Source organism: Somniosus microcephalus, chromosome 2 (assembly GCF_052327205.1).
Source record: "Somniosus microcephalus isolate GS21.2 chromosome 2, FLI_Smic_1.0, whole genome shotgun sequence".
In the NCBI taxonomy this organism is placed as follows: Eukaryota; Metazoa; Chordata; class Chondrichthyes; order Squaliformes; family Somniosidae; genus Somniosus; species Somniosus microcephalus.
In genome coordinates this window covers 152,578,286-152,601,681 of record NC_140988.1, presented here as the reverse complement: position 1 = coordinate 152,601,681, position 23,396 = coordinate 152,578,286, and the positions used below count along the sequence as shown (strand labels likewise).

Here is a 23,396-nt window from a genome sequence, read left to right as displayed (position 1 = left end):
ACGGGCGTCGAGAAGAGGCATCCGCCCTCATCATCCTGCTGAGCACCATCGCACGGGAGGCATCGAGAACCCGGGTTAAAAAGAAAAATTCTGACCACGAAGCCCTCCATCAGCGACAGGCAGTGATCATCCCTTCTACCACGGTGGTGGGTAAGCCGATCAGCGACACGAGCAGAAAGTCGGCCGCATTGGCTGTGGAGTAGGGGAGGGAAAACGGAGGAATAAGGGCGGAGAACTCGACCACGGCCGGTAAAAAGGGCCGGGCTGCAATCGAGGCCGAGAGGCGCAGCGACTGGGGCAGCTTAAGGCACGAGAGCCGCGGAGAACTCAAACGCAGCCGGTGTAAAGGACCGGGCTGCAAGCGGGGTTGCGAGGCAAAGCAGCGTCGGGGAATTGAGAACCGCTGGGGAGGCGAGAACGGCAGCAGCACGGCAATCGCCATTGCAGCCAGCGGGGGAAGAAGGCAAACGCGGGAATCCGCCATTGTAGTCGGCGGGGGAAGAAGACGAGCGCGGGAAAGACCGCCAAGCGCGGGAAGCCGCCATTTTAGTAGGCGGGGGAAGAAGACAAGCGCGGGAAGCCGCCATTTTGAGGAAAAGAAAAATTTAAAAACTTGCAAGGATGCCTAAACATGGGAACATTAATACCTTTGATAGCGATATCGAAGATTGGACCACATATGTAGAACGCATGGAAGTTTATTGTAAAGCAAATAAGGTACCAGATGATGAGAAAGCACTAACCTTATTAAGCTCAATGGGTGCGAAGACATACGGGCTATTGAAGCACCTTCTATCACCAAATAAACCGGCGGATCAGACTTTCGCGAATATTGTTGCTGTCCTGAAAAATCATTTAAACCCCACGCCGCTGATGATAGCGGAACGAATTAAATTTTACAGAAGAACGCAGCTGAAAGACGAAAGCAACGCTGAATTTTTAATTGAACTGCGTAAGCTATCGAAGTACTGTCAGTTTGGAACAGGACTAGCAGATGCGCTGAGAGATAAATTTGTGTGTGGATTGTTAAAAGAAGGAACACAAAAGTGACTGCTTGAGGAGAATGATCTTACGCTTGATAAAGCTGTCACTATTGCAGCATCGCAAGAAGCCGCAGCGAGAGGCACGGCGGAAATGCAGCTACGGTCACCGGAACTCAGCACCAATCAAATGGTCTTGGGTACAGTAAAATGTTATCGTTGTGGAAAGACAACGCATGATCAGAACCAGTGCTGGTTCAAAAATCAGGAATGCAGAAAATGTGGCAGGCTTGGTCACATAGCTAAAGTATGCCGGTCAGGAAAGAAGACCAGCAACAAAAAGTCACCGCAGGAAAAGTACAGAAAGGTACACAAGGTGACAGAGAACAGTTCGAACGAACAGAAGTCAGATTCAGACTCCAGCAGTAATGAACTGGGTAGTCTAAGAGTACACAATGTTGGTAATGAAGCAGACCTCCAAACAATCTGGGTCACACTTCAGATAGCAGGAGTCCAAGTGAAGATGGAATTGGACACTGGATCAGCATTGACGGTCATGAATAAACAAGATTACAAAAGGTTATTCCCACATATTCCCCTACGGGATACGGAGATTGTATTGAAAACATACACGGGGCAAAGGGTATACCCCATCGGGAAGATAGAGGTAAAGGTGGTCCACAAGGGCAAAGAAAGCCGAGGAATGGACTTATATGTGCTACCTGAGGGAGGTCCACCACTACTGGGACGGGAGTGGATTAGGAAAATAAATATGGACTGGCATTCCTTAAAAGCACTAACGGTAGATTCCGGTAAAAAAGATGTCAAACCTAAACGATTGTCCAGAATATTGGACGATGCTAAAGAGGTGTTCCAACAGGGACTGGGAACACCGAGAGGAATTACGGCAAACATCAAGGTTGAAGAACATGCAAACCCGAAATTTTTCAAAGCCAGACCGGTACCTTATGCGATACGACCTGCTGTGGAAGCTGAGCTGGAAGGGCTAGAACGTGCAGGAGTACTGTCTAAGGTAGACTGGAGTGAGTGGGCTACGCCCATTGTTCCCGTCATGAAGCGTTCATCGAGCAACAAGCTGGGGGAACCGGGGAAGGTTCGCATCTGTGGAGGTTTCAAGATCACTGTTAATCCGGTGCTTCACACGGTGCAGTATCCGCTTCCGCGGATTGAGGATATCTTCGCTTCGTTGTCTGGCGGGAAACACTTCACCAAGATAGACCTGGCGCAGGCGTACTTACAGCTGGAAGTTGAGGAAGAGTCACGCCAGTATCTCACGATCAACACGCATAGAGGCTTGTACCGGTATAATAGACTGGTTTTTGGAGTGGCATCGGCTCCAGCAATTTGGCAGAGGGCCATGGAGCAGGTATTACAGGGAATTCCAGGCACACAATGTTACCTGGACGATATTCTGATTACAGGAGATGATGACGAGGAACACCTTGCAAATTTGGAACTGGTGCTCACCAGATTGAAAGAATATGGACTTCGAGTTAATCGCCAGAAATGTGAGTTCTTTCAGAAGCGGATCTCGTACTGTGGTCATGTCATTGACCAGGAGGGGCTTCATAAGTCTCCTGACAAGATCGAAGCTGTTGTGAAGGCTCCCGCTCTGGATAATGTATCCCAGTTGAGGTCGTTCCTAGGGTTGATTAGCTATTACCATAGGTTTCTGCCAAATTTATCCACGGTGCTGCACCCGCTGAACGCTCTTTTGCAGAAGGGAGTACCATGGAAGTGGAGCGAGGACTGTAAGAGGGCCTTTCGCAAAAGCAAGGCATTGATCACCTCAGAGGAAGTGTTGGCTCACTTCAACCCAACGCTGCCTATTCGTTTGGTTTGTGATGCTTCTCCATATGGTATTGGGGCAGTACTCTCACACAAGTTGCCAAATGGCCTGGAGAGGCCAGTCGCGTTCGCATCCAGATCATTGACCTCCACGGAGCGCAACTATGCTCAGATAGATAGGGAGGCTCTCAGCCTTGTGTGGGGAGTAAAGAAGTTTAATCATTACCTGCAGGGCCAAAAGTTTACGCTTCTGACAGACCACCAGCCGTTGGTATCCATTTTTAACCCTAAGAAGGGTGTTTCGGTGATGACAGCACAGAGACTCCAGAGATGGTCCCTTTTCCTAGGGGCACATCAATATCAGGTTGAATTCAAAGGTACAAAGCAGCATGGTAATGCTGATGGGCTGTCGCGCCTGCCACTACCTACAGAGGAGGAGGCACCGACGGTTGACCCTGTTGAGTTATTTCACTCGACCATCATCGAATGTTTACCAGTCACCAATGCAAGTATTGAAAGAGAAACCAGGAATGACCCGACACTGTCCCGGGTCTACGAAGTAACAGTGAAGGGATGGCCAGCACATGGTGATCCACTGTTACCGGCATTCTCAGCAAGACGAGAACAGCTGTCCGTCTGTCAAGGAACATTGATGTATGGAACAAGGGTGATTATTCCTCCTAAGTTAAGAGAGAGAGTTCTAAAGGAACTGCATGAAGGTCATCTGGGGGGAGTCAAGATGAAAAGCCTTGCTAGGGCTTATGTGTGGTGGCCGGGTATCGACCAACAGATAGAGGATCTGACGAAAAGCTGCTCAGGGTGCCAAAAAGTGCAAAATGCACCTCCGATTGCACCGCTGCATCCATGGGAATGGCCTTCAACCCCATGGCAACGTGTACATATTGACTTTGCTGGTCCATTCATGGACTCCATGTTTTTAATTGCGGTGGACGCACATTCTAAATGGCCAGAAGTGATTAAGATGACTACCACTACCTCGGAAAAGACGATCGCGGTGCTAAGAACGATATTTGCAAGAAATGGATTGCCAGAACAAATATGTTCAGACAACGGACCGCAGTTCGTGTCAGAAGAATTCCAGAAATTCATGAAGAAGAATGGGGTGAAACATTATACCTCTGCCACATATCATCCGGCTACAAACGGGTTGGCCAAGAGATTTGTACAAACGTTCAAAAAAGCAATAAAGGCCATGAGCGAAGATCAGATTCCACTACAACACAAGGTGGACAAATTCCTACTGGCATATCGAAACGCCACTCATGCAGTGACAAACCAAAGTCCTGCCATGATGTTCTATAACAGGAGGTTGCGGTCCAGGTTGGACTTGTTAAAACCAAATGTGCGGAGGGAAGTTGAAAACAAACAGTTCCAGCATATAAATAACAAGACCACTCGGAGTTTCGAAATAGGACAACCAGTGTTAGCCCGGGACTATAAAAACGAGAAATGGCAATCTGGAACAATTCGGGCCAGACAAGGACCTCTGATGTACACGGTAGATATTGGTGAAAATGTAATACGGCGTCATGCTGACCAACTGGTAGAATCGAGAACAAGGGTCGATCCCATGGTTACGGCAGAGACAACCGTGGAAGAAGTTAGTGAACCTGAAGCATCTACCTCAGAAGTGAATGTACCTGATGATGATGTCCAATCCATAAGAGACCAACTAGATGAGTCACCCCAGCAACGAGAATCAGAGACCCCTGAAAGGCGTTATCCAACTCAAATCAGGAGGCCTCCTCAGAGACTGAATCTTTGAACTGTTTTGCATGAAGTTGTATATATATATATGTTATTATGTTATGTTAAATGGGGATATAACTGTTAAGCTAAAAAGGGAGGATTGTGGTGTATGTAACCTGTTCCACCTTAAGAGAACTACCTTAAGAGATGTACTACTTGCTCTTGGCTGCTGTATACTGTAATACCGGTGGTGACCACACCGGTATATAAGTGTTGTGTAGGGATTTGCTGGGCAGTTCAGCCCTGACCTCCGAATAGTAAAGACCTGTTCAAAGTTATTCTTGTTGTCTGTGTCCAGTGATTGATCCTAAGCATAACTGGGACACACAGACTCAACATCTCCTTTCGTTGAAAATGTAATAACTACACACCTGTTACTTCAAAGGAACAGAATGCATATTCAATACGGACATTTGGAACAATAACAGTAAACATTTACAAAGCTCAAATGTCACTTAATTTCCTGTTTACTGACACAACTGCAAGCAACAGTAATGGATCAGGCCTTCAGATGCAATACAAGTCCCCCAGACTATTTGTAACCAGATGCTGTTCTGTATACATTGTGCCAGAACTCACTGACCTGCTCTGGTTGAGTGCTGGCATCTAACATGTACAGAACAGGCATTCAATCTACTGATGTGTTTCTGCAGCAATCACCATGAGCCATCTCACTGGACTGGACGTACTCTGCAGAGTTATTGAAGACTTTGGCGGAGATCTATAGATCTCAGCCACTTTCTTCCAGCTCTACGCCCTGTGAACAGCTGCACGCACGGGCATGCACTGGGGAGGGCGTGAGAGGAATGGCGACGTCCAGAATCACTGAGCGTGTGTCAATCCGGCGATGCACGCCAATTGACATCATGCTCTTGATCATTAAAATATTTGAGCCGAGTGCAGGCAACGACAGCGCTGCCGACATGCTAATATGGCGGTCGCTGCGTTCCGCGCCGGAAGTAGGTGGAAGCGAAGCGGCCACCATTTTTTCTTCAAAACTGGCCTTAACGGCCGGTACTAAAGTTTCCAATTTCTAGATCATTTTCTTTAATTTAATTCATTTCAAACGTTATATTGAACTTGCTGAAACAATGCAGAAATCATGGGAATCCTAAGAGAAAGATTTGTGTCATGATATTTTATTCTGTGATGATTTGTTTGTCAGGTATTTATTGTAAGTGGGCTTCATTGTACTTAACACTTGTTGGTCCCTGGTCTGCAATAAAATCCCTTTGGCCCTCTGTGGTTACTCTAACTTGCACAGAGGGGACCACTGCCTCAGTGTGTGAGAGTGAGTGTGTTTGCCTATGTATTTATATGTAGTTGTTCAAAATGAAAGCAATGAAGGCATTAGATGAAAAGTTGCATTGGCTGAGGAAATATTTACTTTGATTTTTTAGACAAAATTATTTCAGACATACTAACAATTGCTACACTACAGCTTAAGTATGCTTGGTCAGCATTTTGAAATGGTACAGGATTGTCACTGCTATTCGATTGAACGCTATATAAACCATTACTGTTAAGGTCACGACAAGGTCATGCAAATGTCACTGCTACAGTTCCTGCCTGTAGGCCAGCAATGAATACAGAACCGTGCTTAACAAAACACGACTATTCCAACTGGGTGGATCTGATTAGCTCAAAGTAGAGTGTGATGTTGCCCATAAACGTTTGATTATGGCCCTGAATTTCCTCCCTATCTTCACCATCACGCAGATATTGGCCCAGAAATTCGGGTTGGGGGCTTCCCGCGGGTGCAAGCCCCCGAACTGCACTTACCTACCGCGCCGGCCGTTGAGCTGTGGGCCCGCGTGGGATTCCGATCCTGGGCCTCCTCCAACTGCCGGCACGCAGTGCTTGCGTATCCCAGGGGCGCAGTTAGTTTGATGCGTCCTCTGGGATCACGTGGGCCATGGAGAGCCAATGGTAGCAGGGAATGCTTCATTCATAAGTTTGACAGGAAGAGCTGTCAAACCTATAAATACTATAAGCCCCAAAACATCACTAAATCTTCAAATAAATTTTTTAAAAATCACATTTTTAAAATAACTATAAATTACATGAAATAACTATTTTAAACAATAATTAAATTTTTGAAAAAATTAATTACATTTTCTAACAGGGCTAAAAATAAACTTACCTTTCTTTAAAGTATTTAAAAATAATAAACCTGTGGAAAAAATGTTTTAATTTTAATTAATTTACCACTTACGTTGTCAAAAGCAGGCCTTGCGCCTGCTTTTTAAAAGTGTAACTGCTGGAGACTTACCCTCCCGGAGAAACCTGCAAAAAAAACGTAAGTTCGATGCACACGCGCTGCCTCTCCTGCGCACGCATTCCACCTCTCAACCCCTTCTTTCAGGGGAACGGAAGTGCCGGTTTCCCACGCATGCGCAGTGCATGCACAAAACCGGCACTTCCATTGGGTTTACGGGTGAGTACCCCATGCGTACTCACCCGTGGGGACCCGAATTTCTGGGCTATTACGCTGTTATTATGCTAAAACAGATTGAGGAAACCTGCTTATGCCGTTAATGTGCGAGAAGCGAGTTTCCTCAATCTTTCTGGCAGCTTTGACGATCCACCTGGCCAAGACCTGCGGGGCTCATTTACATTGGGGCACCACTCACCTGGTGGCTCTGTGCCCGGGAATGTCTTACTCTTGTGTTACTATTGCAAACTGGGAAAGTTACAAACAATCTAAAACAAGCACAGCTACTCTCCCCTGCCGCTGATATAGGCAGAAGTGAGGAACTTGAAAGCTTTAAAGAGTCTCCAAACGTTGCTTGCTAATTTCTGGCTTCACAGATATGTTTTCAACCTGTTTTTTTCCACCAAGATTTGCACTTGACCCGCCCCCCCGTGCTAAAGTCTCACACCACTCATACATTTGTTAACCCTCCACTCACGCGCCTACATACTCAGAATGACTCTGGAGAATGTATGGCATTCCCCATGGATATAGATCTCTATGCTATCCTTATGGAGGAAGAAACAGAAAAGAAAGGCTTTGCATTGATATGCCACCTTTCACGAGTTCAGAATATCCCAAAGCGGTTTACAGCCAATTAAGTACTTTTGAAATGTGGTCACTGTTGTCAACAGCAGAAATGTGGAGGTGAGGTGAATAAGGCAGCATGGTAGAAGAGAATAGGCTACCAGGTACTACCACCCACAGCAGCACAGATCCTTTAAGAACCTCTTCAATTCCAATTTCAATTTCAATTTTATTTGTCACATAACCAAATACAACAAGTGAAATCCAGTCAGTGAAATGCTTTTTTCTTAACGAGCCGAGCACACCAAAGGACACTTAGCTGCCTGGTACGCATGGAGCCCGCAAGGATGGCAGCCATCTTCATTGGTCACTACTTTGCCAGCACCTAGTATGGTATAACCCCATCCCTGGGATTTGGGACAGGGTCATGATATGGCCAAGAGAGAGGCAGCAAGTTCTTTTCTTTAACTTATACCCCATTATGTGCAGGTCAGATATGTCACCATGGGAATATACCTCAAAATAAGACATAATACTGTTCTCACTAGATTATGTTGATATTGTACATATATTACCACAGTAATTCTCCCTTCCTACACAATGCATATACCAACATAATCTGTCAATACTAGTTGTTCCCCTCATAATAGAATGTAATCATCTGATATTTATGGTGGCCAACTCTGGCTGGATATATTCCTGGAGGCTTCATCAGATGACCTCCCTCTTCCAATCGCTCCACCCAGTCAAGTAGCTTTTCTTTGCCATCTCCACTACTTTTAGAATTAATAAATGAAAATGTTGAAAGAAAATTTAATTTTTCTCCCAGGTTGCTTGCATCAGTGTCCAGGAGATTTATAGAATCATAGAATTAATCCTTAATGCCTGAAAACTCCAGGACATTCCTGAAGGGTTGGCAACCCTACAGATATACCTTACTGACATTAGATAAAAGAACTAGGGGGTGATTTTGAGGCCTCCAGTCCAGTGGAAAAGATGTGGTAGCATCACAAAAATGGTGGGGAATGACTTACTGCCTTGTTTCCACCGTTGCTGTGGCCACTGCAATCTTCCCTCGGGCCATCCACCAGGAGGCCAGAGCATGCGCCTGAGTCTCAGAGTAGGGATAGCATAAGATCCAAGGAAAGGACATATAAATTGGCCACAATTAACCTCCCAAAGATGTCAGGGGACATAGGGTCTAATGAAAGGGAGGAACTGATAGAAATCAGTATTTGTAGGGAAATGGTGTTAGGGAAGTTGATGGGGTTGAGGGCCGATAAATCCCCAGGGCCTGATAATCTACATCCTAGGGTACTTAAGGAAGTGGCCCTAGAAATAGTAGATGCATTGCTGGTCATCTTCCAAAATTCGATAGACTCTGGAACAGTACCCATGGATTGGAGGGTAGCTAATGTTACCCCACTGTTCAAAAAGGGTGGTAGAGAGAAAACGGGGAATTACAGACCGGTAAGCCTGACATCGGTAGTGGGGAAAATGCTAGAATCCATTATAAAGGATGTAATAGCAGAGCACTTGGAAAAAAGTGACCGGATCGGACAAAGTCAACATGGATTTACAAAAGGTAAATCGTGCTTGCCTAATCTACTGGAATTTTTTGAGGATGTAACTGGTAAAATAGATAAGGGAGAACCAGTGGATGTGGTGTATTTGGATTTTCAAAAGGCTTTCGATAAGGTCTCACATAAGAGATTAGCGTGTAAAATTAAGGCACATGGGATTGGGGGCAAGGTATTGACTTGGATAGAGAACTGGTTGGCAGACAGAAAGCAAAGAGTTGGAATAAATGGCTCTTTTTCCGAGTGGCAGGCAGTGACTAGTGGGGTACCGCAGGGATCGGTCCTTGGACCCCAGCTATTCACAATATATATTAATGATCTGGACGAGGGAACTAGATGTAATATCTTGAAGTTTGCAGACGACACAAAGCTGGGTGGGCATGTGTGCTGTGAGGAGGATGCCGAGAAACTCCAGTATGATTTGGGCAGGTTGGGTGATTGGGCAGAAGCATGGCAGATGCAATATAACGTGGATAAGTGCGAGGTTATCCACTTTGGTGTCAAAAACAGGAAGGCAGATTATTATCTGAATGGCAATAGATTGGGAGAAGGGGAAGTGCAACGAAACCTGGGCGTCCTTGTGCACCAGTCGCTGAAAGTAAGCATGCAGGTGGAGCAGGCGGTTAAGAAGGCAAATGGTATGTTGGCCTTCGTAGCGAGAGGGTTTGAGTACAGGAACAAGGATGTCTTGCTGCAGTTGTACAGGGCCTTGGTGAGACCACATCTTGAGTATTGTGTGCAGTTTTGGTCACCTTATCTGAGGAAGGATGTTCTTGCCATGGTAGAAATGCAGCGAAGATTCACCAGGCTGATACCTGGGATGGCAGGAATGATGTATGAGGAGAGATTGGGTCGATTGGGCTTGTACTCGCTGGAGTTTAGAAGAATGAGAGGGGATCTCATTGAAACTTATAAAATTCTAACAGGACTAGACAGACTAGATGCTGGAAGGATGTTCCCGATGGCGGGGGAGTCCAGAACCAGGGGCCACAGTCTAAGGATAAGGGGTAAGCCATTTAGGACAGAGATGAGGAGGAATTTCTTCACCCAGAGAGTGGTGAACCTGTGGAATTCTCTACCACAGAAGGCAGTAGAGGCCAATTCATTAAATATATTCAAGAAGGAGTTGGATATATTTCTTAAGGCTAAAGTGATCAAGGGATATGGAGAGAAGGCAGGGACAGGGTACTGAATTTGGATGATCAGCCATGATCTCATTAAATGGCGGAGCAGGCTCGAGGGGCCAAATGGCCTACTCCTGCTCCTATCTTCTATGTTTCTATGTTTCTATGTTTCTCTTTTAATATGCAAATCGTGGTCCTGTGATGTACATACATTTTCAATTGTCATTTTAAGACGATAGTGGGCGGAGCCTGCGGGCTGTCCCAGGGCACGCATTTTCTGCCCACAGCCCGGCAGCCTAATTGTAATGAGACCCATTTTGCAAAATAGACCGGTTCCCATGCCGGGATTAACGGACAGCTGGTCGATGCGCTTCACCGGTTTGCCGCCCGAAGTCCACACCAGGGAAAAATATATTCCAAAGGGAAGAATTTTCAACTGCCAAGGGCATAAAACGGGCCATTTATACACTCCACCTGATTTTTCTTTCTGTTAAAGTCGGTGGACAACGGGCGGCCGATCAGCTAACCCCCATCCCCGAAGTTGGAAATTCCGCCCATACTTTAGCATGATACACATCAGCTACATCAACTGATACAGTAACATATGCGCACTCTACCAATGAAATACCTCACTGAGAGATGCAGTCCATTGAAGAATCAAATAAAAACTATGTCTCCCACATGGCATTGACAGCAACTCGATCAGATAAACAAGGTAAAGTGGTCAGGACAGTTTGACAATTCACTGTATTTATCTGCCTCAGGCTTCTCTTTGATCTTTGTTCATTTTACCAGACTTCATTTGATCTGCTCTCTGATACTCCATTAGCATAACTACATTTCAGACTGACATTATGACCCACACAAAAGGTTCAGAAGACATCAACTCTATTTAATGTCAAGTTGTCGCATCAGCAATCTCAGTGTTAGAAGCACAGGTCAATTTTTAAATTTCATTGTAATTAATTCCTCTTTAATCTTATTACTGATGCACTGTATACTGTTCAGTATTACCCTGATGCAATGCCCAGATCATTTTTTGATTACCCTTGGGTGTAAGGCATAGTGAGATATTATTAGAATTTATAAATTGAATATATATTCTACCAAAGGAAGGAAACCACATTGCAACACTTATAATAAAGTTAGTATAGGCAAGTATCAACATTGTGCCTGTATTTCTTTCTGTGAAAGTAGCATGAACTGATTTAAAGGAATGTATTACCAAAACTAAAACAACAGGTCTCGCTCTATGTCATATTGCACATTAATTAGAAAAACACATGTTTAAAAACACCATTTCATTGACCGGGCAATGTCAACACACTCCTCCCCACCCTAGTAGAATCAGATGTTTTAGAAGCTGTTTCAAGCCTTTTTTGTTCTCCTAACTTCTGTTAGCTGTATTTTCCCTGTCATCTTACTATGCCCTTTCCTTCTCATTTGAACACTCCCCCAAAAGTTACATTCACTTGGCAAAAAAAACCTGCGAACAAGAAAGTATCCTGTTCCATTTAAGGTCCTCCTACTGAGAACATCGGACACAAGCTGAAGTCGGCCCAACAGCATTACATGGAAGACAGATTTGATGAGGGTTAACACGTTTGTTATCAGCAACTGATTTCATTGCCACCTCATGTTTCCCATGACTAGAAAGGTCACCCACTCCATTAACGCTAACAGAAATTGCTAAAACCTAGCAACCAAACAGTTAATGTCCTGTAAAATTATGTACTGAACCAAAGCAGTAATCGTTATCAATTACACCAATGATTAACTACTTAACAAATTTGATTTAAGACCATTCTGAATTGAAATAGCACTGTTGTGTTTTTACAGTTGATTGTAGGACTGTATTGAAAAGAGTCACATGAAGTTGTCACAGGGAATGCATCTTTCAGAGAGAAAAGTAAAGGCTTCTGCTCACCTTGAACACAAATGTAATCCATTCGAGTGGGAGAGTATTAACCATGATACTCAGCAGCTGCTGCTGCTTTGAATTTGTTGCACACGGTTCTGCATCTGGTGAAGGCTATTTGCTCACTGTCGGAATCCCATGACTCCATCAGATAGAAATGGGAAATCACCTGTCCACTGCTCTGGGGAAAACAGGTACCCAATGCCAGCCAGGGCCACAAAGGTCACCACAAGGCGAGCTGCACACCAGCTCTAGACTGACCAACACCGGAGTGAGTGAGTGGGGAGGGGGAAGGAGCAGCTGTGAAGCGAGAGTCAGCTATGCAAAACAGCAGCTGAGACAATGTGAAATGGGAAGAGTTGCAGGACTGTAAATCTGATAAATGACAACAGGCACACAGCCAACTTAGTGACCCACAAAGCCTCTGGGGCCAAGCGGTACAAGAAATATTTAATATTCAGATGCTGAGAATTTGCTTCAATAGGATTAGTCTTTCGAAACATTTTTTGTGTGTGTGAAGGTCTGCTGTCGCTGTCACCAATGTGAACTCTGTCATGCATATCCCCAGTAAGAGATGCATAATTTCCTTTTTCAAATAAGCCCTCTTGTCACTTCAAAACAATTCAAAATTAATCAATTGCCAGTTTTCTGACAGACCTGATAAGGAAAACAAATCAATCGGAGCTTGCTTTGACGAGCAATACCATAGCTTTAACAGCACATGCTGCATACAAATCTCAGCAGAGTGGTGTAAACATTACTAACCCTGTCGGCTAAAGGATAAAAATTAATAAATAATTGCACTTAACACAATCTTAAGCAGGAATCTCAAAAGTCTTCTTTAATATATAAAATTTTAAAAATTGTTTTTGTACAATTATACTAATTATACATAATTTTGGCTGCGGCACCTTGCCACAACATTACTGGGTCTGTGCTCAATCACATCCAAAACTGGCTTCGGATTTTTTCGACTCCCAGTCCCCCACGGCCCTCACAATGCTGGACACCAGAAACTGACAGGCGACCCTGGCGTACAGCATGAATGAGATTCCCTCATACAATCAATTGTCCCTTTTCGCACATTGTAAAAATACCATAGTTCTACAATGCTAATAATCAGTCTCATGAGTGCCATTTATACTTACATTCGAATCCTTAACAAAAGAAATTAAATATAAAATCCATTTACCGAACTAATTAACAGTCTGTTAAGCAGCAAGCATTTCGTGAACAGATTTTCATCTATCTCACCACACAGAGTGTTTGATCCTGAAATTCCAAGGGAGGCCTTAAGGGGGAGAGGGAGCTGGATTTATCAGTGACTACATCTGTGACCCCATCCAAAGTCACAGGCTCATGCCAGTTTAACTATTTTGGATGGGCACCTGTGCCATTTCCAGAGCAACTGGTTTGTATTTTGGCTGCGGCACCTTGCCACAACATTAGTGGGTCTGTGATCAATCGCATATCTAAAACTGGCTTTGAATTTTTTCAACTCCAAGTCCCGCGTAGCTCTCACAATGCTGGACACCAGAAACTGACAGGCGACCCAGGTGTACAGCATTACCGTGGGCATGAATGAGATTCTCCGAGTTAAATCGCACTTTCAAACTCCCAATTGCCTTGTCTTTGCTCTTCTAATTCACCACATCTACCTATCTGCTCAGCCACTCCCACACCTCCACCTTTGATGCCCTTGTCCCCTGTAAACCCCTTGCTCTCCCCTATCCTGGTAGCTCCCTCTGGTGTGGCCCCCATCTTCACTCCCTCATGTCCAAAAGGCACAGACTTAAGTGTATCTGGCGCACAACAGGTTTAAACATCCATCACCATGTCTAGCTGGACCACATCAGATCTTACTCTGTTCTGTCTAAACCGCTCACTACTCCAGGATCATCCTGGAGAGCTACGATAACCTCCAGCTTCTTTCTCCACTATCAGCGGTCTCCTTAAACCCCTCTCCTCTGCCCACTCCACCCTCACCTCGAACAACAAGTGTGAGGGGCTCATGAACTCCTTTGCCAATATGACGGAGACCATTCATTCAGCTGTCTCTGCTGCTTTCCTCCCTTTCTTTGCCCGCCAAGCCAATCTTACCCCCCATGGCTCCCATCATCCTAGCCTTGATTCCATGTCTTTCTCTAATTTCTCCTATCTCCTTTTATGCCTTCTTCAAGTTCATCTGGCCCATGAGGCCTACCTCCTTTTCTCTTGTCCCCATTCCCACTAAACTGTTGGCCACACAACTTCCCTGGCTGGCCTCCATACTATCTGACAATGATTTCCTCTCAACTACTGTCCCCTCCCTTTTAATATCGCTAACATCATCCTCCTCAAAAAACAACCTTCAACCCCACTCTCCTTGGAAACTACTGCCCCATCTCCAACCTCCCTTTCCTCTCCAAGTCCTTGACTGTGTTGGTACATATCTTTCCTGCAACTCAATGTTTTAATTCCTCCAATCAGGTCTCCACCCTTGCTACAGCACTAAAATGACCATTTGTGGGTGGGCATATTATGAATCTGCCCCAAAACTACTGGGATTATCTAGTGGCACTGAAAAGGGACAGAACAGATTCAGATTCTGCCCAAAATTCCATATAACCACCACCACCACCTCCCCCTCCCCCTCGCCCCCCCAGTGCGCCTCTCCACCACCCTCCCTGGCCCCAGGAAATTCGGGCCCCTTGTCTCTGTACATTCAATTTGATCATTGCATTTACATAATGACCCCCAACCCTGAAATGCATAAATGTATACTTCAAATCCTTACCATGAAGACGTGAATTAAACAGTCAGGCAGCATAGCTCTTTCCATTATACAGAAGGCAAATGTCCTTTGTGTAGTTCGTAGTAACTACTTGAAGATATTATCTGGTAGCCAGGCATGTAAACATACTGGGGTGAAGGGAGGCAAGCAGTTTCTGCTGAAATCTCACACTTCTAACTGGTAGACTGACCAGGCGGTTCCCGCGGCAGCTGCCGTTTTTGTCACTGCCTTTGCGCTGCCGGTAATTGGCAACACCATGCTGGGCAAAATGGTGGCATTGTGATGTAAATCGGCGTGCAATGCTGGCTTTATGTCACAAGCGAGAACATCGACCCTAATGCTAATTCACCACATCTGCCTATCTGCTCAGCCACTTCCTAAGCACACCAGGTTAACCTGGCGTGCAAGCAGGCTGACAGTGGTGATGTCTGGACTCAAACATCGTTCAGGTAAGTTTGAATTTAAGGGTTTGGACTGGTTTTTTGGGGGATTTTATTGAAGTGGTGGCTTGCTGCAATAGATGTGAAAAGCTTTTTTAAGTGTGTAGGGAGTGCTGCTGGACGCTTGCAAGGGTTTGGATGGTAACTGAAGGCCTTTGAGAAGACAGAACATGCTGCGAATACTCAGCAGGGCACGCAACATCTGTGGAGAGAAAAACAGAGTTCACGTCTCAGGTCGACATGCTGCCTGACCAACTGAGTATTTCCAGCATTTTATGCTGTCATTTCACATTTACAGCATCCGCTTACAGAGGGAAGAGGAAGACGCAGAAGAGGAGGAAGCCAAAGAGGGGGAATCAGATGGAAGGATGCATCCCCTTGTGGCCGGGATTTCCGGGATGGAATCATCTGCCTGTGGTCCCATTGGCTGGGCAGGCTGCATTTCTTAGGCGTGTGAAATGAGGAAGGCACAAGGATGGAGTTGTGCTGACGGGAGGGTGAGAAAGCAAGAGGTGCATGCCAGAAGGAGGATAACATATGAGGATACCAGCATCTTGTATCCTTTCAGCCCCGCCGCTGGCCAAGGGCTCAGCCATGCCCCTGCCAAGAATGGCCCGCACCTTCTCTTCCAAGGGGGTGATGTGAGGCTAGGAATGGGAGATGTGCCTCATCATTGGTGCAGATTGTTGGTAGGTGCGTGATTGGGGGCCATGCATTGAGCAGTGTGTGAGGCTAGTGGTGCAGTTGGTAGGAGACGGCTTTTGAAGATGCATTCACTGACCTTGACCAGTGGTCTGAGGTCATGAAGCTTCTTTGAGCTTCATCCCGGATCCCTCCAGCAACACCATCAGAACAGCGTTGCACAGAAGGAGAATGCTGCGCCACCTAGCTCCATGGTCCCAGACCAATTTCACTCGCCTAGCGTTGCAGCCATTTCCAGCGGCTGTTAACTGCACCGGCAACTTTGCTGGCGAACACAAATTTTACCCCAATTACTTTCCAATAAACCAGTGGGCCATATAACTCTGCCAATACAATTTGCAGCCTCTTCAGTGGGAAAACACCCTAGATGTGCACCTAGTGGCCCTTCAATGTCATTCATATTAAGGGTAATGTATCTGACCCTGCAAACTTTGACAGGATTAACAGCAGAGGTGTTGGGTAGTCACATTTTGACACTTGTAATTAATAACTGTGTCCGATGCTGTCCCAGCTAAGATCAACCTACTCAGCACAGCCCAAGGATTGAACCTTTGGCCATCCTGGGTTTCACAGCTCAGCACATAATGCTTCTAACTTGCAGCCATGGGGGTTCCCCTATTTTAATATATTTTTATTTCATCATTATTTGCCACACACGTGTATGATCATCATTTGCAGGCGTATGGTAAGAATTCAATAGAATGCATTTGAATCCATTTAAAATTTAATGGCAATAATATTTAAATATTATTGAATAATTTAAAAGTATCATGATCCTTACAGTGTCACACTGTTCAGCAGGTTTGCTGAAGATTCAGTTCCTGAAGGAGCCAAGAAGAATTTGCTAGGGAAAAGGTGTGTCACGTTTGGAGTGTAGCAGGTCTTATTCTAACAGATCTCCTGTGATGTTTATCACAGTAAGTCAGAAGATACATTGTTTTATAATGACAGGAGTATTATACCATGTAATCCTTTTTGGCGCTCGGTCTTTCTTCTGGTTTGTTTGCCAGTCTCAGGAGATTACATGGCTGCTGGGGGATAGGAGGTCTCGAGTCAGGATGCTCCAGGCATCAGGCTTGATGGACCAGCTGGTCTTTTCCTGCCCATCATTTTCGTATGTTCGTATGCACGCATGTACATTCTGTTTCAGGGGAACTCTGTGTTATGAACCAGTCCCTTTGAAGCCACAAAGAAAGAAAGACTTGCATTTATATAGCACCTTTCACAACCACCGGATGTCCCAAAGTGCTTTTACAGCCAATGAAGTACCTTTTGGGTGTAGTCACTATTGTAATGTGGGAAACGTGGCAGCCAATTTGCGCTCAGCAAACTTCCACAAACAGCAATGTGACAATGACCAGATAATCATTTTTTTTTGTTATGCTGATTGAGGATAAATATTGGCCAGGACACCAGGGCTAACTCCACTGCTCTTCTTCAAAATAGTGCCGTGGGATCTTTTACGTTCACCTGAGAGAGCAGACAGGGCCTCGGTTTAATGTCTCATCTGAAAGATGGCACCTCCGACAGTGCAGCATGTTGCGTTTCCAAAGATAATCCAGAGGCCGTATGCAGAGCTCAGTTCATGTTGCTTTTAATGGCTGATCCAAACACACTCTTACAGGCAAAAGCAATCGAATACCAATATCCAATGTCAGACACAATACAACGATAACAGCACTATCAAACTCCATGTACTCAGGCCAAGGCAATCGAGTACCTATCACCAATGTCAGACATAACATTTCCTCCCCCCTCACAGAATTTCAAACATGAAATGTAGTGACAAAGTCCTGTAGGTGGCCAAGGCGAGAACGTGTATGAACAGGCCGAGGTGCGGACTGGTGAAGAGCAGGCCGAGGTGGGGACTGGTGAGGAGCAGGCTGAGGCACAATATCTGCTTGAGGGTTGGCTGGCTGAGCCACATGTGCATCCCGCCACTCTGGGGGTAAGGTTCGGGGATTAGATCCGTATAGTCCCGCATCAGGGGGTGCTGGCACCTTCCGAAGGTGGCTGGCATGCCACCGAGATCCGTCAGTGAGGCAGAAAGTGGCTGGTCCAAGTTGGCGGCTGATTTGGAGAGGGGAGGACCAGAATTGTAGTGTATGTACACGTCTATCTTTAAGGGAACTATTGAATGTAACCGTTCACCTTTAAGGGAACTACTTTAGGTGTGGCACTATTTGTTTGGCTTCTGTATACTGTAATACCGATAGTGACCACACCAGTATATAAGTGTTGTAGCAGGATTGCTGGGGCACATTCGCCCGGACCTTCGAATAGTAAAGACCTGTTTGTTTGTTACTTCTGAAGTCTGTGTATTTATTAACTGTACAACCCACAGACTTTACAGTGGCGACGAGTCCGATCGTACCCTGCGGCAAGATTACCAAAAGCAACGAAGAGCGTCGAAGAGAGACAACCGCCCTCGTCGTGCTACCAAAAGAAAACACGAGGCTGCAACAACAGAAAGCAGGAAGACTAACAACAAAAGCTGTATCAGCAACAGGCACTGACTACCCTTCTGCCACGGTGCGGAGTGAGCCGACCAGCAAGAAACAAGGCGGCCGAAGAGACTGTGAGTAGGGGAAGGTGTAGAAGTATCCGGAGGATAAGGGCAGAGCATTCGACCTCGGTCGAGGGGGAGCTGTGCCGGCCAAAAGTCGGGTCCAACGGCGTCGGGTGACAGCCGGACCGCGATCGGCAGGAAAAATCCGGGCAGCGACCGCAGCCACGAAGCGCTGAGCCTGCGAGTAGGCGCGGGAAGAGAAACCCAGCCGCAGCCGGGGAGGGAAACACCGGTCTGCGAGAGGGCTGGGGAGGCGAACGGGAACCGTGCGGGTGAGAGCCGGGTGCGGAGAGAGAGACTGCGAGGAGCCAGTCCAGCGGCTGAGCTGTTCTCCACCAACGGGGTACCCAGGGCCGGTAACACCGAACGTGTGGGTGAGAGAGCGACAGAGCCAGGTACGGAGAGAGAGACTGCGCGAGAGCCAGTCCAGCGGCTGAACTGTCCTCCGTTAACGGGGTGTACCCAGCGCCGGTAGAGCCGTGCGGGCGGGAGGAAAAGACATAGCCGAGTAAGGGGAGCTGTGCGGTAGCCAGCCAGCGGCTGAACCTGTCCGCTGTGGGGGAAGCGTACCCCTTCCACCGGGAAGAAACGCAGGAAGCTGCCATTAGGCGGAGAAGACGCCAGAAGCGGGAAACCGCCATTGAAGTGGGCGGGGCGAGAAAGGAAGAGCGGGAAACCGCCATTTTCGCGGGAAAACCGCCATCTTGATTGACATACCGCCATTGAAGTGGGCGGGGAGAGAAGGAAAGAGCGGGAAACCGCCGATTTCGCGGGAAAACCGCCATCTTAGAAACAAACAAGTAAATAAGAATACTTAAAGAAATACTGGTGCTGCTCCCAAGGGAAGAAAGATGCCTAAGCGAGGGAATATTAACGACTTTAATTCTGAAATAGAAGACTGGGCCACGTACGTGGAACGCATAGAGATCTATTGCGAAGCCAACAAAATAGAGGAAGACGACAAGGCGATAACATTGCTAAACTCGATGGGGGCAAAAACATACGGGCTCTTGAAGCATCTAATAGCACCAAATAAACCAGCGGATCAGACCTTCGAAGAGATTGTGGCTGTGCTGAAGGACCACTTGAACCCCACACCGCTGATGCTGGCTGAACGATTCAAATTCTACGCAAGAACGCAGAAGAAAGACGAAAGCAATGCGGAATACTTGGTCGAACTGCGTAGGCTAGCGAAATACTGCCAGTTCGGAGGGAATCTGACAGAAGCGCTGCAGGACAAGTTCGTATGCGGATTGTCCAAAGAAGGGACGCAGAAGCGACTACTGGAAGAGAACGACCTCACACTGGACAGGGCTGTCCTTATAGCTGCATCGCACGAAGCCGCAGCGAAAGGAACGGCGGAAATGCAACTAAAGGCGGCGGCACTCGGGGTGGACCAAATTACTTCAAGCACAACAAAATGCTACCGTTGTGGGAAGACAACGCATGACCAGAATCAATGCTGGTTTAAGAACCAAGAGTGTAGGAAATGTGGCAAACTGGGTCACATTGCGAAGGTATGCCGGTTCGGGAAAAAGACCAATAATCAAAGGAAGCCACCACAAGAAAAGTACAACAAGGTACACAAGGTGGCTGAGAAGAGTTCAGACGAACAGAATTCAGACTCAGACCCAAACAACCAGGAGCTGGGTAGTCTGAGAATCCACAATGTGGGTAAAGAAACGGATCTACAGGCCATCTGGGTCATACTAAAAATAGCTGGAGTCCAAGTAAGAATGGAGCTGGACACTGGATCAGCTCTATCAGTCATCAACCGAAGGGACTACACCGGCTATTCTCTCACATACCTTTAAGAAATACCAAGTTCGTATTACAGACATACACGGGGCATAACGTATACCCCGTGGGGAAAATAAGAGTCAAGGTGAGAGATAGGGGTAAAGAACACCCAAGAATGAACTTGTACGTATTACCTGAGGGAGGACCACCACTTCTAGGACGGGAGTGGATTAAGAAAATAGACATGGAATGGCATTACCTAAAAGCCATAATGAGGGAGGACTCGGTGCAAGCTATTAGCTCAGATTCTGAAATGGATGATGATAAGACCAAGTCGAATATGGAAGACAAGGCAAAAAGGGACTTGCCGACGATGGGAAAGAAAACGAAGACATGCAGAAGGACTTATGGTACCAAGAAGAATAAAGCTGCAGAGCAGAACTCCAGGTTGACAGAGAATTCTGAGCCTGTTCAAGCAAAGGATTCATCCAGGACGGAAGAACACCGAGCTCGGACGCAAACTTATGTCAAAGTACGACAACAATTAGAGCAGTTGAGTGACCGTCTCGTACAAGAGATGAAAAATATGGAAAAGTTCTGGGACACCGAATGGGAGAACCTGGAAAGACTACAGAGACAGCTAGCTCAAGCAGAGAGCGAACATAGAGCCATCGTGGTCAAATACCAATCACATTCCCCTGATGCTGTTCAGGAACTAGAATATTTACAGAATGAACCAAAGGAAGAGGAATCTTCAGGGAGCCAGGATTTTATTCCAGTTCTTCTCTACGACTCCTTACAAGCAGAGTGTGAGAAGTTGAAAGAACAGTATGAACAGGCCCAGGCTACAATTCTGGAGGGGGTTAACTCGGCAGCCTCCGAAAAGCTAGTTTCAGTAGAAGCTTATGAACAACTAAAGGTTGAACATGAGCAAGAAGTCCAAAGGCTGCAGGAAATTCTTGATGAGCTCAAGGCCAAGACAGACTCATCGATAGAAGCTCCATCCATAGATGAGAAATTAGAGGTGAAAATCATGGCAGAGCATGAAAGGCAGGATGTCCAAGAACTTATGAAAACATTGAAGGACACCCAAGACAAATATGAGGCGGCAATGACCGAGGCTCAACAACTTGAAGAACAGATTCAACTGGGAATCCTTTCAGTGGAAGAACAGGACACTGTAAGAATGGTCCCTGAACATGAACTAGAGAGCATCAGGGCGCAACTTCTCCGAGCGCTGAAAGCCAAAGTTCAAGAGGAACGTAAGGTGGAAGTATTGGAGAAAGAGGTGGTTGAAATGGAGAAGACTCTGATCCACCGTGTTCCCAGGGAAGAGTTAACGGTCAGCCAACTCCTTCATATGCTGCAGGACAAGACTCTGCAAGGGGAACAATCTGAACACAAGCTTCAATCTTCAGGGGGAACGAGTTCGGAGCTCTCAAAAGTCACGGAGATAGCTGAGGTGGCAACACAAATTTTACAAGGATGCCAAAAGTACGTTGAATCACGTCAAGGTGAACAGAAGAATGTGGAAACCGTTACTGCAGTAGAAGGGTTAAATAGCCTGATAACGCAATTACCGATGGAAAGGAAGATATTGAACTCACAAATGAGGTCCGTCGTGAAGGAATGGCAGATAACCCAGGAAGAGCGGGATGAATATGAATGCATGAAGAAGGCTTTTCAAGAAAGATGTTTAGGGAAGGAACCACCGTCAGCTAACGTCCAGACGGGTGAGGAGGAAGAAGAAGTCTCTCTAGCGGGCCTAACTCAGGACGAACCCGAATATTACCATGACCTGTTGAGTGACACTGAATATTACGAGGATGTGGTCTGCCCAGCTTGTGATGAAAACTCTCAAAGTGCTGAAATCCGGATGAAGCACTTAAGGTCTAAGGAACATAGAGAATTGGTGGCGCTACAGCTGGCAGCCGAGAAAGGAGCTCCGAGAGTTTCAAAAAGGCAGAAAAGAAAAAGAAGAAGCAGAAGATAATAACTGTCTAAAATATTAGCACTTCTACCATTCCAGGCGGGACATTACGAAAGGAGCTAAATCAGTTGGAAAACTGGAAAATGTCAAGACAGCCAGTTGGTTGTAAAAGTCCGCACTGCTGGTTCAACAGGACAAAAGTTCAAGCTGTTATGTCAAGAAAAAGGCTATGGAGGAGTCACGCTAGCCAGGTGAACCGGCTACACCAAAGAAATGTTGTTCGGAACGAGTCAAGATCAGAGACTGAATCTATGAACTGTTTCCGCAGAGACTGAACCTGTGAACTGTTTCCACCGAGATTATATTTGTAAATTGTTTTATATGACATTGACTCCACCGAGATTATATCTGTAATTTGTTTTATAGGAAGTTGAAGATATGTATGTTTAACGGGGACTCTGTAAGTAATAAGCTAAAAAAGGAGGATTGTAGTCTATGTACCCGTCTATCTTTAAGGGAACTATTGAATGTAACCGTTCACCTTTAAGGGAACTACTTTAGGTGTGGCACTATTTGTTTGGCTTCTGTATACTGTAATACCGATAGTGACCACACCAGTATATAAGTGTTGTAGCAGGATTGCTGGGGCAGATTCGCCCGGACCTTCGAATAGTAAAGACCTGTTTGTTTGTTACTTCTGAAGTCTGTGTATTTATTAACTGCACAACCCACAGACTTTACAAGAATGAGGCCATCTTATTGTTGCGGTGAGGCCTGCGGACTCTGACCCAATCAGAGACTGAGATGTTGGGCGCCTTGGCCCTCTTCGACTGGTCGAAGCGGTGTTTCATCTTCTCCTGCTTTCTAGCGACTGTGGCTTGAGCCCGTGGAGCAGGGCTCTGAGCTAGCGAGGGGCAGAGCCTGCCAAGGGGCAGCATGAGCTCACGGCCTAGCATGAGGGATGCGGGTGAGACCCCTGTAGAGGAATGTTGGGAGGCTCTGTAGTGCAGCAGTGTGTGGAGGAGGGCCTTGTCAAATGCACACCCCTGGGATAGGTGTG

General features: G+C 46.2%; 1 protein-coding gene across 6 annotated transcripts in view; it reads right to left on the bottom strand.

Annotated features, from left to right (window-relative positions):
• The window catches only part of arhgap24 (Rho GTPase activating protein 24), a 730,398-nt gene that overhangs the window by 237,263 nt on the left and 469,739 nt on the right, over positions 1–23,396 (bottom strand). The window contains exon 1 of one of the 6 annotated variants that reach the window (XM_085963666.1): positions 13,375–13,457. The exons of 3 other annotated variants lie outside the window; for them this stretch is intronic. Coding sequence is in view for 1 of the 3 variants with exons in the window: in XM_085963634.1 (XP_085819760.1) it covers positions 12,192–12,213 (22 nt within the window). In the remaining 2 variants the exon portion in view is untranslated. Of the gene's footprint in view, positions 1–12,191; positions 12,514–13,330; positions 13,458–23,396 lie in introns of those variants that run through there. 2 more of the 6 variants (XM_085963647.1, XM_085963634.1) reach the window with 2 other exon arrangements.